Below are 18,738 nucleotides of genomic sequence, written 5' to 3' on the forward strand. Positions count from 1 at the left end.
CCCCTTGTGAGATTTGTAAGGCTTTTAGCTCCCGCACATTGGCAGAATGTAAAAATAAGCTCATGTTGAAAGGTCTCCTTAAATCTCCTTTCACGGAGGCTATCTCTGAGACTGAGGGTTCATCTCCTCCAAAGAAAGAGCATGAAAAAAGGAGCAAGTCCTTACCCATCTCTCCTCACACAATTGAATCTAAGTCGTCTGAACCAAAAGCTAAGATTCCCAAATTGGCACCAACGGCCTCGGCACCAGGGCCTCAAACCCCCTCCATGGTACCATGTTCGGTTCCGGCACCTCAGCAGCCAACTACAGTGCTGACATCAGCACCTACTCCTCAGACTTCAACACCAATACAGACAGAGATACTGACTTCCCTTTCAGCACCAAAAATAGTTATCCCAATGCCGGTCACTTCTCCCCTACCTGTACTTCATGCTGGCCCTTTGACCTCTGTGCCAAAAGGAGAAATAATCCCTTGGACCCGATATTCCCCTTCAGTGGATCCATTTCTAGGTCAACAACATAGCTCCTTCCTTGAGTGTCCTGACTCCCCATCAGGGATATCCATCTGTTCTTCCAGGAGCCTTTTGGAACTGGACGTAGTGAGGCTTGTGGATCAGCTCCTGGCGGCCAGAGGTTTTTCAACACCCTCCAAATCCTCCCTCCCACCTGGAGCAGAGGATTTTTCTCTGCAGACTCTTAAATGCATTTCTCATTCAACTTCCCTGGAGGTATCAGAACCTTTGACACTGACGCCAACCCCGGTTCTAGCTTCTTCAGTTCCATTGGTAGATCTTACCATGGCTCCGGAGCCCACCCTTTGCCTTCGATTCATTCGGAGCTGGACCATCCTTGGCTTCGACACTGGTGTGTCAGCACCAGGATCCCTAGTATGGTGCCTGTTCTTTCCTGGGCACCATCTACTACTGTTCCAGTTGGTTTGGCGGAACCGGGTCATCCCGTGGCTCCTTCCCTGTGAGTGGGTTCGTCGGAGCGGGGTGTGACCCCAGTCCCGAAGTTGTCTTTCTCTGTTCTGGGCTCCCATCCCTCTTCAGGCGGACATGCTTTCCAGGTGATGGAGCGGGTGCTTGCCTCAGTGGGCTCTCAGCTGGTACCTTCGGCGCCAGAGACCCATATTTTCCTTTCCTATGAGCTGCAGTTGATACAGCCCACTACTCAAGGACATCAGGCATAGGAACCTCAAGACAGCCTTCCACAAGTTACCCACTCTGCAGAGTTCTCCTCAGTTGCCCCTGCTGAGGCGGTGCCTTGCAAGAGATTGTGCAAGAGGAAGCACGAGGATTCCACTGAACAATCCCTCACCAAAGATGCACACTCTGATGAAGGGGAAGGGTCCCTATGGTCACCCCCTGAGGATGTCTCCTTTGGAGACATACTGGAGATCTTTAAGCAGTGGGGGGGACTGGAAGTTCATCATCCCTTCCTGTATGTCTGTATTCTTGCAGGCTTTCCGCGCCCAGCCCTCTGCTTCCTGGGTGACCCCACCTGCAGATGACCTGGTACAGCTCATAGTGCAGCGGGCCTGGAAGAATCCGGATACTATTGAACCTATCCCCGGTGACCAGACAAAGTTTGTTCTCCTCCAGCAGACAGTCCACACTGGTCTCGGGGCCTGCCAGTAAATGTTATGTTTGTGGCGGTGGCCACTAAGAAAAAGCTAGCTGAGGAGAGCTCTACTGTCCACCCCCCCTAACAAGGAGTCTCGGGCGATAGACTTGGGAAGTGAGCGTTTTCTTCAGCGACCTTTGCTATTCGGTCCCTTAACTGTCTGGCACACTTCACTCTGCTTCAGAGAGATCTAATCTCAGACTCTCAGAAACTCTTGCAGGAGCAGCCGCTGATGGGGTAAGTGAGAAAGTTGCCTCGCAGTTTGCCACCCTGGAATCTATTTCTAACTCATCCATATGGTTGATTCCTCATTCTACCGAGGGGGCAGCTAGAGCAGTGGGTGCAGGCGTTGTCATGAGACGTCACACCTGGATGCACATATGTGATTTTGCTGATCCCTTTAAGTCTTCCTTCCTGAATGCCCTTGTAGAGGCCTTTTCTCTTTTTGGCCCTAAGGTAAAAGACACATTAGCCAGGTGTGAAAAGGACAGTAAGACCTTGTCTGCAGTAGGCATATGTTTTTCCACCCCCCCAACGATCCTATTCCCGGAATCAGAGGCGTGAGAAAATGTGGTACAAGAAATTCCTGGGTCCTTTCTACGACATATGTTGTCACTTTTCCCCCAGTGTAAATGGGGAACTCAATCGGAAGACACCCCTTCAGAGGCAGAGGGGGCCATGTAATCAGAGATCCAGAGATTCCTTCTCTGGACAACCTTATCAATGCTCCTGAAGAGCGGCCTGATTGCTTACCTCTGGAGGCAGTCCGGGGATAACTTTCTCTGCACCACCTTGCCTAGCAAACGATAACCACAGATCTTTCGGCGCATACAATAATTGCTAGAGGTTACTACATCCCTTTCAACCTTTACCCAAGTCATTTGACGCATATTCTTGATGTTCCACCCAGTCAAAGGGAAGTAGCAGCTCAAGAGATCTGAAAGCTGTTTCAAAAAAGGGTCATCCAAACAGTTCCACCAGACCAGATAGGATCCAGATTCTACTGGAGGTTCTTTTTATTACCAAAAAAGACAGGGGACTGGAGACCAATTCTGGACCTTGGCATCCTAAACAAATATGCCAAATAAACAAAATTCCAGATGCTCACGGTTCAGTCTATGCTTCCTTTTCTGAAGAAAGATGATTGGATGTGCTCAACAAATCTTCAGGATGCATATTACCACATAAAAATGGACAAATGCTTCAGAAGTTTCCTCTGGTTCTGGCTGGGAGCCAATCACTACCAATTCCGAGTGCTGCCGTTTGGTGTCTCTATGGCCCCCAGATTGTTCACGAAATGCATGGCAGTGGTGACAGCTCACTTGAGACTGCAAGGATTCCGGGTGTTTCCATACTTAGACGATTGGCTACTCACCGCTCCAACCAAGCATCTATTGGTTTCAGCCACTCACTACACTCCTTGCAACTCCCACTCTAAAATCACCCACCCCATCCAACCACTACCTTTCTTTCCACTCCACTAACTACCTTGATTATAGCAAGCTCAGATGCTCATAAGCCTAGTACTTATTATACAGCAGGAACCTCTTATTGTAACATTTGTTAATGTCTGTTATATACTTCACAGATAAAGATTCTAGTTGTCTACTGATGTACTATGTTCTTTGTCTGTAAATATGTTGTAAGTAATTGCTATGTTATATTGTTAATCGCTATGTAATCCAATGTAACTACTGTCTGTTTATTTTAACTGTGGAACTTTTCTCCCTGGGCCTCTGCTGAAAATGGACCTACATCCAGTCGGACACTCCCGGTCAACAAATGTAACTAATTAATTAAATAAATAAATAAAATACACTCTTACAACTACTGGAACACTTAGGGTTAACAGTAAACAAGGACAGATGCAACTTGATCCCTTCTCAAAGAATAGAGTTCATAGGAGCAAATTTCAATACTCAGTCTTGCTTAGTCTCCCTCCCACTGCACAGGCTGGAAAGACTCCGATCTCAACTCCAGGTGATACTCTGTCAGGACATAGCCCCGGCTTGGGAAATCCTCCAATTACTAGGGTCAATGGCAGCTTCGATAACAATAGTTCACTGACAAGACTACACATGAGACTCCTACAGTGGCTTTTAGTAATGCAGTGGTCCCCTCTGACTCATCTTATGTTCTTTCAAATCAGAATAACAAATCGTTGCAAACAAGATTTAATTTGGTGGATGAAGCCAAAAAAGCCCCTGTGGAGTCGCCATTTCTCCCTCTCTCAGCCCAGAGCCGTAGTGACCATGGGTATGTCCCTCATTTGGTGGGGTGGGGGCATTTCCAGCGAAGGATAGTCCAAGGCAGTTGGTCACCCTTGGAGGCCAACCTCCATATCAGGCCTCCAAGTTCTATAACTGAGGGCAGTGCTTCTAGTATTGCAAGCATTTCAACCTGTTCTCCCTTCAGGAGCTATTTCCATCTAGTCCGACAACGTCAGTAGTCTGGTACATCAGCAAACAAGGGGGAACCAAGTCCTACCCATTGTGTCGAGAGGCCATGAGAATTTGGCAATGGGCGATGGCTTCCAAGCACTTTCTGTTAGCAATGCACATTCCCAGGGATTCCAGCTTAACTGCAGACAAAATGAGCAGATGCATTCTCCTGCCTCACGAGTGATCCCTCAATCCTGTCTTAGCGGCGGAAATCTTCAGTTACTGAGGCCAGTCTTGCTGCGATCTGTTAGAGTCCCCTGCAAATCAGAAATGCAGCAGCTACTTTGCCCTAATTCCCCCATGAGGGATAATTGGCTGGTGTACAACTGGCCCATGGGACTTCTTTATGCATACCCTCCCCTTCCTCTGATCCCACAATTTTTGGAGAAGGCACTGTGATTGAAAAGCAAAGTAATCATCATTGCACCCTACTGACCCCGACAAATTTGATTTCCCTTTCTTTAGCTTCACCTAGTAAATCAACCATAGATTCTGGATCCAACGCCGGAACTGCTGTTGCACCCACAGGGTTTGATTCATCCCAACATATTGAGCCTCAGGCTGACAGCTTGGCTCCTCCACTTCCAGTAATCACTAGGCATAGCAACCTGTCCCTCCCCTGTACGTCACATTCTTCTGGCTTCCCATAAACTATCCACCAGGAACCTTTATCTAAGTAAGTGGAAAAGATTAATTTTTTGATCTCGTAAAAATGGAGTTGATCCTTTTTCGGCCCTGCTTTTTATAGTGCTAGATTACTTATCTAACCTTCTCCATTCAGGAGTTGCATCATTAACTATTCGAGTACATTTGGTGGCAGTCTCCAATTTTCATAATGGTTTCGAGGACTGTTCTTTGATTTTACACCGTCTCTGCAAAACATTTTTGAAAGGAGTTACACACATTAGGCCCCCCTTTAAACCACTGATCAAGCCCTGGAATTTAACTTTAGTTCTACAATCCTTGACTCATCCTCCCTTTGAATCTGCTGCCAACTGCGATCTAAAATTTTTATCCTGGAAGACTTTGTTCTTGGTGGCCATTACTTGAGCAAGGCGAATTTCAGAGTTGCAAACTTTGTACACAAAACGTCCTTGCATAGTGTTCCATAAGGACAGAGTAGCACTCCGGACTAACCCCTCCTTTTTACATAAAGTTATTTCAAACTTGCCTATTAATCAAACCATAAATCTACCAGTTTTCTTTCCAAATTTTTCTAACAAAGGAGAATACGCGCTACATTTGCTTGACGTACATAGGCAATTGCATTTTTATCTAGACAGAACAAAGTCGTTACGAAAATCGGACCAATTATTCATGTTATTCTCAGGACCAAGATTGGGGAGACCTGTTTCCAAAGTTACCTTTCTAAATGGTTGAGAGACTGTATTTGCTTCATTTACCGACAAAGCAGGTTGGGAGGGTGGTCTAATGGTTAAGGTGTTTGCCTTACAAACACAAGATGCAGGGTTTGAATCTCACAAGGGATAATTGGCTAGGCTTAAAATGGCTCACAAGGGTAGTTAGCTTAGTACTAATCTATGAATCTATGAGCAAAGCCTCATTACTATCTAATGTCAAAGTGAATTCCATAAGATCAGTTGCAACGTCTGTTGCTTTCCATGCAAGAGCTTCTATGAATGACACTTGTGCAGCAGCGACATGGTCTACCCTCATACTTTTTATCAGTCATTACAAATTGGATATGGTCTCGAGGGGGAGAGCTTCCTTTGGATCAATAGTACTCAGGAATATTCTTCCATAAGGCCTCCTAGGAAAAAACTAGCTAGGGACTCTGTCCCATCAGTAAGGAATGAATGAAGATTAACAACATTAGATAAAGAAGTTATGTTCTTACCATAATGTTCAATCTGTGTTGTTGATCTTCATTCATTCATTACAGGCTACCCACCATCCCCCTCCGAAAGACTCCTGAATGTTCGGATGTGGTCCTAGCCTATGATAAGGAAGTTGCTCATGTAAAGCCTCCACTTTCTTTCTTTTTCCTTATGGGCAAACTCGATCTGAGGTAATATAGAGAGGGGCACTGTGGGTAAGACTTGGCTTGAGAGTTTTTTGACTGGCACAAAGTTGTTATAATGGCAGACTCTGTTCCGAGGATGGAACTGACACCCATCAGTAAAGAATGAATGAAGATCAACAACACAGATGGATCGTTATGGTAAGAACATAACTTCTTTTTTTATTTAACTCCATGCAGTATTCATTGTAGTACTTCAGTACATATTTTAGCACTGAGCTTGAGCCCATGTTCATCACACCAGGTAGTGCATGAAGGTAAGGGTACCAGATGGAGCTGATGATGGTACCAAGTCTGCAGTCATTAAAAGTCTTTGTCAGCCATAAACCCTTGATTCCAGTTTGACCATTACATGAATATAAGAGAAATCAGTAAGGAACCCCATGGGATATGTCTTTTAGATGAATGTGTGCCTGCCATGAACCCTCACTCTGTATGTTCTGCCCGCAAGACTGTTTGTTATCCAGTAAGTTTCCTAGGGGATAATGGTCAGGCAGGCAAACTTTATTCCAATAGTACTAGAATGCGGGATTGTGTCAAAGGGCTTGGATAGATCCACACAGCCAGTCTACAGTGATTGGCCATCATCTGGTGTTTTACCCACTCTCCCCTGCTGATTGAAGTCTACCAGATTCAGCTTTACAAAGCTATATTGATTGAGGCATGGAACTACAGACTACCAATCTTATATACGAGTTCCATTGTAATATACTGCATAACTTTTTAAAATAATAATGGTAAGACTTTTTAGTCTGTAGTTACCTGGTTTGCTAGATAGGCCACCCTTGTGTAGTGTAACGACAGTGGTTGCTGTTCAAGCTTTAAGCATTTACTCAATGAAGAGAGTAAGACTGAACTGGTTTAAAAGGGAGTCATTGAGGCCATGTTTAGTGTTAAGAAGACAGTCTGGTATGTTTTCAGGATCCATAGCCCTGTTGTTTTTGGTTTTGGAAAGAGCATTTTGGACCTGTTCAGAAATAATTATTGCTGGAAGTAGGGACTTTAGAATGAGGAGGGAGTGGCAAGGGGCATCAGTACTGAATTTGTCCACAGGTATGTTACTGATATCCTCTAGAGTGGCATAGTTTGTGTTATTTGAAATCAGTCATTTGCAATGGTGGTTGTTATTTCTGAGATTCTTAACACAGTTAAAGAAATACTTCGTTATCGCTGAGAGAGGCGATTAATATTCAGGTCTTACTTCACTTTGCAACCTTTTATCTTATGCCTGAAGTATTCCCAGTCTAATTTAAGGTCGCTTTTATAATGGGTGGAGAGAGTAACTTATTCCTTAGTTCAAGAAGCTTTTTTATGTGGAGTTCGTTTATACTGGGGTTCTACCTTATGGGCTTAGTCTTAAATTTGCCATCAGACTTTGATGGCTAGGGACAAGTGTCGGTTTTTCTTTTCTTTGTTTGTGTAGGGTTCAAGAGGAAGGTCTTTTAAATTTCATTAAGTAATCGGAGAGTTCTAGGAGGCTGATCATAAGAGAAATCACTGAATGCAGTAGGTTGGATAAAATCATGCTCTGGGTTAGTGTGACAACCTATTGGCCTTATTTAGTTGTTAAGATTTTGTTCTCACAGTACAATACTCTGCAGATTCTCTCCTTATATAGAATATTCTCAACCTGTCACTGAAATAACAAAACAATTTTTATACATAACTGCTGCCTCTGTAATCCCCTAAGTTGCAGGTGCGCTTTCTCTTTAATAACTTGTATCTGTGTAAACTCTTAGAATGTATACATGTAACTACTGTACATGTATAAATGTAAATAGAAATGTAACTACTCTGTGTTTAACTGGAGCCAAGTGTAATGAAATGTAAACAAATGTAAATTTTCTGTCCGGGCCACCACTGAAAATAGGTATTACCCAGTCTAACTTTCTTGGTAAACGAAGATTAATAAATACATATATACCATATATTTTGTTACAGTTTAGCCAATCAGTTATGCTAACTTTCCAAGTACTTGTAAAAAAATTCTTACATAATTATGTAATTATTAAATAGCAGTAGCCTCCATTATATATTTTCAGAAGAGAGCTTAGGTTCTTTAAAAAAAACTTGGACAGATGCTTCTACAGATCTTTAATTTCCTACTATCTGTGGATATAGAACCAAATCCTGGACATGCATACTACAGTTCGTATACCATAGCCCACTTTATTCATTATGCGTAACCATGGTATAAAACTGTGCTATATCAACACAAAAGGTTTCTAGTAAAATATCTGAATTTCACAGATGAATTGCAGACTTTACTCTTGAAATACTTTGCTAAGTGAAACTTAGCTGAAATTAAAGGTAACGTGAAGAAATGTTAGCACCAAGATGTACCATAATACAAAAAGGTAGAACAACAAAGAGGGCAGGTAGAATACTAAACCCCTTAACATCCCATTGAAGAAAAGAAAATCACGTCTAATTCAGCACCATGGCAAAAAGATTTCAAGTAACTTATAAAACAGTTTAACAATATCTGTTTTTGGAAAGGTAGAATTACTTGTTAGTAATTTCCATCGCAAAGTTCTCCACGTCATATTCCCCCAGACGTACCAAATTGTACCAGGTATTACGGAAAGTTTTCCCCTCATTGATCACATATTAAGTAATATCAATATTGACAGGCGCAATATTATAACAACTCCACCTTCTTCTGTAATAGTTTACAGCTGTAAATGTCTATGGCCTTACCCCTCTGATAAACCCACAGGGCAAAGTGTAGTTGACTGAATTATAACAAATAACCCGTAATATCTGTCTGGTCTATTGTATGATGCAAGAGATCACCTTCCTTCATGCTCCATGTAGAAAAAAACAACAAAGCAAAAAAAATTTCACCGTTTACCTTAGTTCACTTCAAGCAAAAATTTAATGTTAACTACATTTAATAACCTGTTAAAATAGTACTACTGGAATTCAACTACTTCTCAATGAGGCAATACAGTTCTTTAGTATGTGTAGGAATGTTTGACAAAACCCCATCACAGAGAGAAAAATCACATCTAATTCAGCACCATGGCTACAACTTACATAAAAGAAATGTTGTTCTTCAGAGATTGAAAAAAATGAGAGTAATCCGCCTGTGACAAACTTACAAAATTGTAGCGCTACAAGAAATCTAGTGAAAAAGATGGTAAGTTATCAGCCTACAAACAACACACACAAACAATCCAAAACAGTTCAGGTGAACAATAAACAACTTAACCCAGCCAAGCAATGTCAACCTTACCCCTGTGACAGATCAAACCAATTTTAGTATGGAATGTAAACTGAGATCACATTTCATCCAAGCTGCTACAGCTTTAAGTACATCAGTACTGACAGCCCAACAACAATGCTGTCCATAACTTATGTAGTGCTCTCCATCTCTACAAAATTTGTGCCTCACAATTAAAAAAAAACAAAATAACTCCTACAGTAACTAGTTGCTGAGTCAGTAGTCTTCCTAATATCCATCTTAATTTAAAAGATCTGTTATTTTCCTATGCAATAGAAAAAGCCTCGTTATACCTCCTATGAAGCGGCAGCATCTCTGCAGGCCTAATTTCATATCAAGTGCAATTTTTTTCCCCTCTCTCTCCAGGCTTTGCAAAATGTGTTCATAAACCTATACCTCAATGTCTATCAATAACCCAATTACAAACACACAGCATGGCTTTAGACCGCATCACAGCAAAAATTAGCTCTACTATCATTTATAGATCACATCAACATGCATAAAAACCAAGGGTATTTTGTATCTTCTCTAGATCTCTCTCTAGCTTTTGACAAACGTGACATAATATTTTATCAGACAGACACGCAAACTAAACATGACTAAAGATGCAGTCTCTTGGCTTAATAGCTACCTAAGCAACAAAACATTGTGGTAAATTCTCTTAATTTTCATACCTGTAGCAAGAGGAATCTAATAAGGAGCTTTCCTCCACCTTTAAACATTTTCACAAACAACATGCACACGGTGTGCAATGGCCACCATTACTAAATTAATGCAGTATGCTGACAGTTCAGCTCCAGTTTGTAATGACCCCTCCTTAGATGAACTTTAGAACATCACCCTGAAGTCCTTCACTGCCCTAAAGTGCTGGTGAGAAGACACATGGACACTCTTGAGTGCTGAGAGAACAAATACCTTTCATTCCAAATTACACAGTAATATTGAACTCTGAATTCACAACAGTCAGTAATACTCCATTAAAGGAAGTTAGTTATTATAGAAAAACAACTAAAATTTGACAAACATTGTAATGTCGTAGGCAATAAAACAAATAAAAAAAACTAGGGTACTGTATAGAAATAAAATCATGTATGTATGCATGTTGCTTACCCATACTCAAACATACACTCCTTTTCCATCGTTATTGTACACTACTTCAATCTTGACTAACTTGCAAAAAACACAACTAAATAAACTTGAATGCTTTTACAACATTGTTGCTAGACTTGGAGTAGATTCCCTTTCCTATAGAAAACATCACTACCAAACATTTCAAAAAATATATTTCAAGAACTGTAGAATCCTATAATCATAACTCAGAATAGTTCATACTATTATATTCAAGCCAAAGTTCCAGTACTTACCAAGCTAGTACTGCAATGCAGTCCACAAAGAAATGTAAGACTGTTTATTTATTATTTATTTATTTACATTTGTTGACCGGGAATGTCCGACTGGATGCAGGTCCGTTTTCAGCGGAGGGCCGGGGAGAAAAGCTCCACAAATTAAAATATTACAGACATAGTTACAGATGAAGAATCCTAGCAATTAAAATATTACATAGTTACAGATGAAGAACATAGTACATTCAGTAGGTAACTAGCATCTGTTCTATCCACGAAGTCATAGCAGATATTAACAATTGTTAGAATAAGAAGTTACTGCCATATAATAAGTAGATAGGCATGGGAGTATCAGAGCTTGCTGTAATCAAAGGTAGTTTGTGGGGTGGAAGAGAGGTAGAGGGTAGATGGAGTGGGAGAAGTTAGAGGGGAGAGTTACAAGGGCATAGCCAGCATGTTTTTAGGTGCGCTTTAATTAAAGCTTTGAAGTGGGTGCATGATGGTAGAGAGGTTATTGTGTGTGTGTGTGTGTGTGTGGGGGGGTGACTGTTGAACTAAAACTCCTTGCCTAACCACGCTGGAGGCCCGTTCTTCTCCGTGACAGTTCCAAAACAGTAGCATCTCAACAGAATTTCAAAATGAAACCGAAGCCTAAACATTTGCAAAGAAAGTAAAATGCATCTGTTACTATTGTCCATGCATACAATTATCATAAATGTGTATATGCTTGTGTTTATGTGCACAGGTATGTGTGTTTGTATTTGTGTGTGTGTGTATGCTTGCACATGTATAAAAGCTTATGAATGTTTGTATATGCATGTGTATATGTATATGGTCACATACTTATTGTTCTCTGACTTTTTTTAAACTAAAGTAAGAAACAGATATTCAGTGACTCTCTCCTTTCCTCCCTCTTTTACTCCTTTTCTATACATCTTTTCTGTATTGCGTTTCCTTTGTCTGTATACTGTTGTTCATAGGTTTATAGGTTGGTACTGGGCTGTTGGCCCTAGGGCCTGTACAAGCCAACGCCATAACAATTCCCTGGATATTTCTTCCCACAATATTTACTTCCCTGGACCCCTGTCTAGCAGGGTGACTGACGTGATCCCCGGGGTGAATTTCCTATCTTCCATCCAATTGTCAAGGTTCCTTTTGAAGAGGGCCAAGGAGGCGATGTGCTTGACATGTATGGGCAGTCTATTCCAGAGTCTGGAGAGTCTCTAGGTCAGGAACCTATCCCTCCAGCATGTTTTGTTCATTGTGATGACAAGGTTTAGATCCCTGGAGCATGTGGCTCTGAGGGATCGGAATTTCTTTAAGTGGAGCGTGTCCAACAGCTCAGGGTTTGACATTGCCTATGTTTAGCAGAGATCGCCTCTGAGTAGACGATATGTCACAGAGTATAGGTGGAGTTTTTTTAGACGGTCAGCACAGGGCATCTGCTTTAGGCCTGTGATTCTTTTAGTGCGATATTTCTGCGGCCTTTCCAGCTGTTGCAGGTGTCTTGTGAGGTACATATCAAACGGGTCGTTGTACTCTATAATGGGTCTAATGAGGGATGAGTACAGTGGAACAATGACCTCCTTTTTTCTGGACGAAAAGCCCTTAGTGATGAGGTGTGCCACATAGAAGGATTTCCTGACTGTTGTGGCGATGTGGTTATCGAATGTGAGACCACTGTCCACCTGTGTCCCTAAGTCTGTCATAACACTTTTGGTGTTTAGTGTACTGCCACCTATGTGGTAATTCATGGGTACATGGTTTTTCCCAAAGGGAGTAACTATACATTTCTTGGCATTAAGCTTGAGCCCATGTGTCTTCTTATCACCTATCTTTTTTCCCAGATTTTAGTTATCTATGTTATGTTTAATTTTCTTGTATACTATATGTATGCAGTGTACCACAGTATTACATTTCTTATTACTGCTTACAAATAATTGTCTGTTTTATAAACATTGTCTATATTCTTTACTTTTGTTTACTATGTTTTCTCTTTGATATATTTAATATAAAGTTTCTTGAGATTCATCTCCTGAACCTTCCTTGAAAAGGGGCTGATTGTAGCTCAGTTGGATTTCCCAGTTAACACATGTAAATAAATAAATATGGATATGCCCCCACCATTCCCAGAGAGTCTGAGTGAATAATAGTTGATAAACCCAAGTAAAAAGGGGGTGCTGTTGATCACAGAAGTAAAAGTGTCCTTGGGTTATGTTCTTATTTGGTCAGCCCGCAATAAGGTAAGGGTGTTAGTTGTTCGTAGACAATGAAGGATGAAGGGCCAAAAGTTTTGAAGTTTTAGAGGACCACCGGAGAATTGGAAGTCAACAGTGGGTATAGAACATTCGCTGTGGGGGAATTGTGCACATGTATGGCATATTGTGGTAAAGCCGATTAGGGTGAGAGGTTGCTTGTCATTGTGTGTAATAACTGTACATAACTTCTGTGAATATTTCTATATTTTAATGTAAAAAAGTGTGTAAATTTGTTTTGCTACTTACTGTACATTATTTTTGTCCCTAAAGTATATTGTTGACTGTAGATAGACAAATAAAGCAATGCTTCTTGCTGAATGGAGAGGTCAGCTGAAGGAACTCAATGTTTTGTTTTAATTTTAGTGAGCTGTGGGAAAAGAAATCTGCACTTGTAAGGCGTTGTAAGCCAGACTACTACAAAGGCTTGTTTTCTACTGCTGAGTTTGACAGAATTCTTAGAGAGGTAAGTAGTAAAGCATTTATTGGATTTTTTTTTTCCTTTTTAATTTGGAAGTGGCATGTAGTAGTGCTCTGCACCAGTGGTTTTAGCTTGCATACCTGTGAGTTGCTGAAGCAGATATATTGACATTTTTATTAAGTACAGACAAATACTATTTGGGTGGAGTTAAGATAACTAGAGAAAGGACTGGCAGTTGTGTACTTTGTAAATGCTGGTACACCTTTGCATACTAGTTTGTTTATCTAGATGTGTACATAAACATGGCTGCACAAGAAATGGATACAGATTTTGAGCAAACAGTTATAGCGTTTGTGAATCACAATGTGAAGCACTGCCTTCTCATGTGCTTCTGCTCCTAGCAGTTTTCTAAGCATTTGAGTGTTTTATTTTGGAGGTCATCGGGGTTATTGCCTGAAACATAATATCTATCACATCATGTCATTCATTCTTAACAAAATACTGCTTCGTGTTAGATTTGATTCTTCCTCTGCTCAGTATGCCTTCTGATATTCTACCTTCTCCTCAAGAAATTGCATGAGAGCTTACTTTTATATCCTCTTCAAATGCTTCAAAATCTTTGTCATATTCTGGTCTTCAAATTGTTAGTCAAAGATCAGCTGCAGAGTGAAAATAATGCTTGGTTGATGACTACAGTGAACATGCTGTTTGTCCATGGCAATAGGTATTGCATGCTGTGGCTCTGAACCTTCTGTGGGAGTCAGCAGTGCAGCAGACCTCGTGTTATAATTGCTTAGAACAAAGATTTCTCCCTGGCTGCTAACTCACCTCCTTTATTCCACAATACATGTCCAGTTCTTTGCTATGTGTAAGTTCTGTGATATCCTGAATGGCCTCATGCTGCTTTTTTCATAAATTGTTTCAAAGTAGCTTTTTGGGTTGGGATTTAAGGTATGCTGTTCTTTGTTTTCCTTTAATTACTTTTCGTTTGGCAGTTTTTGCAAGCTTCTTGCGTGATTTTTTTTTTTTATTTTCACTGATTTCCTTACTGAGTGGGCCTAAGAGCTAGAGTCACAAGTACATTTAGTTTCTAAATGTGCCTTTGTAAAACAAAATGTTCTTTGTGTTTCACTGTTGCAGTCATCACTTGGGGGTTATCCCTGCTGGGTAGTCCTCGGTCAGCCCGAATACCAGAGTCAAACTTTTCCTCTGCTCCAGCTGCTGTCACCTGTGGAGTGACGTCTGGTCGCCAGTGGTATAAAGGAGAGCACCCGGTGGTATTACATCAGTCTTTCTTGCCGTGGAGCCTGAAGCAAAAGCAGTTTGCGTGTGTGTCGGTCGGTCACTGCCAGAGTGGAAGTTGAATCTGAAAACGACTAAAGCGAAGTACCCCGTTGGCAACCTTTTTCTTGCACTAACCGATGCCCAAAAAAGTAAAGAATGGTCTCCGCTGTGGAAAACAAGTACCACTCTGAGACTTCCATACCTTGTGGGTTACTTGTCTAGACCCAGACCATGATGTCCTCCGTTGTCGGTTCTGTGCACTTTTCAATTCTAGGACTATTCGCTGTAGAGCTAAATTTGTAGCCATGCATTTTTGAAGTAATTCCTTGCATTATGAAATTGCATTCATCGGTCAGCAGTCTGTGGATATTCCCAAAAAACGAAAAGATAAAGAAAGGGACAGACCACAAAAACCTAAGCCTTCAGACAACCCATCCCAGAAGCAAGTAGTCAGTTTTCAGGAATTCAGTTAGGCGAATTCACACCCCCTGATGCCTGACTCGTTTCCTTCACAGGCCTCTACCAAGACCCTTTCGGAGTCCAGTATGCCACTGGGAAATGCTTCATCATCCGATCCCTCGGTTGTCTCCGCTTCAGTTGAGTCCGGAGCTGCTACGCAGGCACAGTCTTCCAAGGAGCTTCTTCGCACAACCGATTCAAGGAAAAAAACGAAGTCTTCACCTCCGACTACTGCATCCCAATGACGAACGGATTTACTAATGTTTAAAAGCAAGACCACCCCAAAGAAAACAGTCTCTAGTTGCCATCTTACTCCTCCTCCACCGCCTCAGACACGGTTACTGAAAATGGCGGAGGACCTCATCACTTTCATCAGGGGTAGCCATACCACTCCTCCTAAAAGAAAGAGGGATATATCACCTGAAATTCACACAAAGCCGGATTCTGAAATTTCAGACTACCTGGATTCAGATGAGGAGCAACAACCTCTCATCTCCTTTGAGTATTCTGATGCAGAGGAATCTATTCCTTCTGCCTCCCCCCGAGGATCTTTCATTTGGGGAAACCCTGCACACTCAGAGAGCATTTCCACTGGGAAGCCTGAGATTCTAGTTCTTCCTCAGCACAGACCCTTGGCCATCCCTCCTATTCTGGACATGATGGATGATGATTTCAGTGAATCTAGCCTCACCCTTGACGCTCCTAGAAAACTTGACAGAGTACTACAGGGTGCCTGATTCACATAAGTATTTGTTTAAAAACCCTGCAGCAGACCCAGAGGTCATCACACAGGGGCCCAAAGGGGCCAAGGCTAGCTCATCTAAAAACCCCGTTCCCTCTGACAAGGACTCAGGAGCTCTGGACAGATGGGGTAAGAAAGTGTACACCTCTGCAACCTTGGGTATTAGAGCTCTTAACTGCCAGTTCTATATGCTAAAATATCAACAGTACACCTTGGAACTTATGAGACAAAAAATTTCATCTTTACCTGACACTAATACTTCCAAAGAGTTAGTAGATCTTCTGCACTCTTCTTCCCAAGAAGCTAAACACTCCCTGCACTGCAGATTCGATTCCTTAGAATCCTCTAGTAGGGCTGCTATGGCAGGTTCAGTCATTAGGAGGCACGCATAGCTAAAAGAACAGCCACTGCTTGTTCATGTAAAATCAAAACTTCTTGATGCCCCCCTGGGTAAAGACTGCTTGTTGGGATCAAAAGCAGAGGAGGTCATCAAAAAGATGGAGGATAAAGCTAAATCTATGCAAACAGTGAAAGACTTCTTCCAAGTTCTACCTCCCAGATTCAGCAGAAACTTTCCCTCTAAGCACTGGTCTTTTCCCAGCCCCCAGTTGACAGGTTCAAGGGAGGGCTCGCAGAGACAGACCAGTTAGACCACAAAATCAAGGCCAGCGAAGGACTAAGCAGTGGCCCTCCACCACTCTCACAGCAGGGAGTTCGAAGTCCAGTCACTACTCTAAGAATGTGCAATGACTCCCACTCCCCCTCCCATCAGAGGTTAGGAGGAAGGCTTTCCCTTTACAAACAAAACTGGCTGTCTGTAACAAAGGACCAGTGGGTATTAAAAATCATTTTTCAGGGCTACAAATGTACCTTCCGACAAGTCCCAACCTTAACAGGTTACCAAAATCTACCTACAAATCAGTGGGCAGAAGCATTAAAGCAAGTGCACATACTCCATGCTCAAGGGGCAGCGGGGCCTGTGCCACAGGAGCAAGCAGGAAAAGGTTTTTACTCCAGACTGTTCCTGGTGCCACGAAAACAAGGCACTTGGCGACCCATCCTCAACATGTCCACTCTAAACACCTTCCTAGAGGACCCAAAATTCAAAATTCTAAATCTTCAAAAACATTAGCCAATGCTGAACAAAAATGCTTGGCTAGTCACTGTAGACCTAAAGGATGCGTACCTTCATATACTCATAAGGGAGTCTTGCAGAAAATACCTACGCTTCAGAGCAGGTTCATAACTCTTTCAGTTCTCTGCGCTACCCTTTGGCTTATCTATGGCTCCCAGGGTCTTCACAAAATGCCTGGCCCCAGTTGTTGCTTTCTGTAGACAGCAAAACATCCACATTTACCCTTATCTGTATGACTGCCTAATTCAAGCAGACAACAAAGAGAAGTTACTACAGGACCTGCTCTTTGTACAAACAACCCTAACCTCTCTAGGGTTTACTATCAACAGGAAAAAATCAAACCTAAACTCCTCCAGGTAGATCACTTTCTTGGCCGCACTACTGGACACAGCCTCCCAAAGAGCCTTCCTCTCACCAGCAAAGCAATGCTTTCTGACAAATTACTTCTCCCAGTTAGTTATCAGAAAAAAACTCACAGCAAGGAAAATTCTGCAAGCACTGGCTTACATGTGATCCTGCATTCTGATGATTTCCCTGGCCAGGCTGCACATGAGGAAACTCCAGTGGTACCTAAAGAATCTTTGGTGCCAACACTCTCAATCTATGGAGACCACTCTCCACCTCATTCCATGCATAAAGAACAAATTTCTTTGGTGGGCAGAGGCTTGCACTCAGAACAAGGGCCTTCCCTTCACCTACCTTCCTCAAGGGCAGACGATCACCACAGATGCCTCAGACCTAGCTTGGGGCGCTCATTTAGACACCTGGTGCACCCAAGGCTCTTGGGACCTCGAGCACCTTCACTGGCACATCAGCCTAAAGGAAGTGATGGCAGTTCACAAGGCTATCACATCCTTCCAAGACCACCTAAAACCAGGAGTCCTCCTCATAAAAACAGACAATGCCACAGTCATGTGGTATATCAACTAGTGGGGGGGGGGACACACACTCCTACCCTCTCAGCCATCTAGCCATGAGCCTCTGGCAGACAGCCTCCTCCTTGGGCCTACACCTGATAGCCCAGTACATCCCAGGAGTAAACAATGCCCTAGCAGACCATCTAAGCAGAAACTATCTAGGCCCCCAGGAGTGGAAACTCCAAAAGGGGACATTCCTCCAAATCACCCAGGCCTGGGGGACACCAGAGGTGGACCTCTTCGCCTCACAACACAACAATCGGCTGCACAAATTCTGCACCAGGGAGTTCCACCCCCTATCTTGGAAAGTGGATGCTCTCTCATTCCAATGGACCAAATCTATTCATTTATGCTCCCCCCCTTACTCCCAAGAGTACGGCTCAAAATAAGACTGGAAGGACCAAAAGCCATCCTTATAGCACCAGATTGGCCCAGGCAACATTTGTTACCCCTTGCTGCTCAGCCTGACCAAGGAGACGTACAAACCCCTGCCTTTAACTGCAGACCTCCTGACACAAGCCAGAGGAGAGATTCTGCATCCAAACCTGCACACTCTCAAACTTTCTCCATGGCTTATCCCCCAGGGACCGGGGATAACCCACAGTTGAGCAAGCAGGTCCTAGACATTGTTAAGGAAGCCAGAAGGTCCAGAACCAGGAACTCTTACTCAGAGAAATTGAAAAGATTCAACTCCTGGTGCCTATCGAAAGGCCACAGCAACTCTCAGCTGTCCCTCTCACTTATTCTGGACTATGTAGCAGAGCTACTTAACAAGGGTCTCTCCTTTTCCTCCATTAAAATCCACACCTCAGCCATTTCAGCACACTTTCATTCTGAACAGCCTGCTC

General features: G+C 42.6%; 1 protein-coding gene across 3 annotated transcripts in view; it reads left to right on the plus strand.

The window, feature by feature from the left end:
- RIOX1 (ribosomal oxygenase 1) overlaps positions 1-18,738 on the plus strand; it is a 1,390,763-nt gene that overhangs the window by 381,823 nt on the left and 990,202 nt on the right. For all 3 annotated transcript variants that reach the window (XM_044059130.1, XM_044059139.1, XM_044059122.1), the window contains exon 4: positions 13,299-13,398. In XM_044059130.1, the coding sequence (XP_043915065.1) occupies positions 13,299-13,398 (100 nt within the window). The remainder of the gene's footprint in view (positions 1-13,298; positions 13,399-18,738) is intronic.

This window comes from Protopterus annectens, chromosome 1.part2 (assembly GCF_019279795.1).
Source record: "Protopterus annectens isolate FY-2018-M chromosome 1.part2, PAN1.0, whole genome shotgun sequence".
NCBI classification, from domain to species: Eukaryota; Metazoa; Chordata; order Ceratodontiformes; family Protopteridae; genus Protopterus; species Protopterus annectens.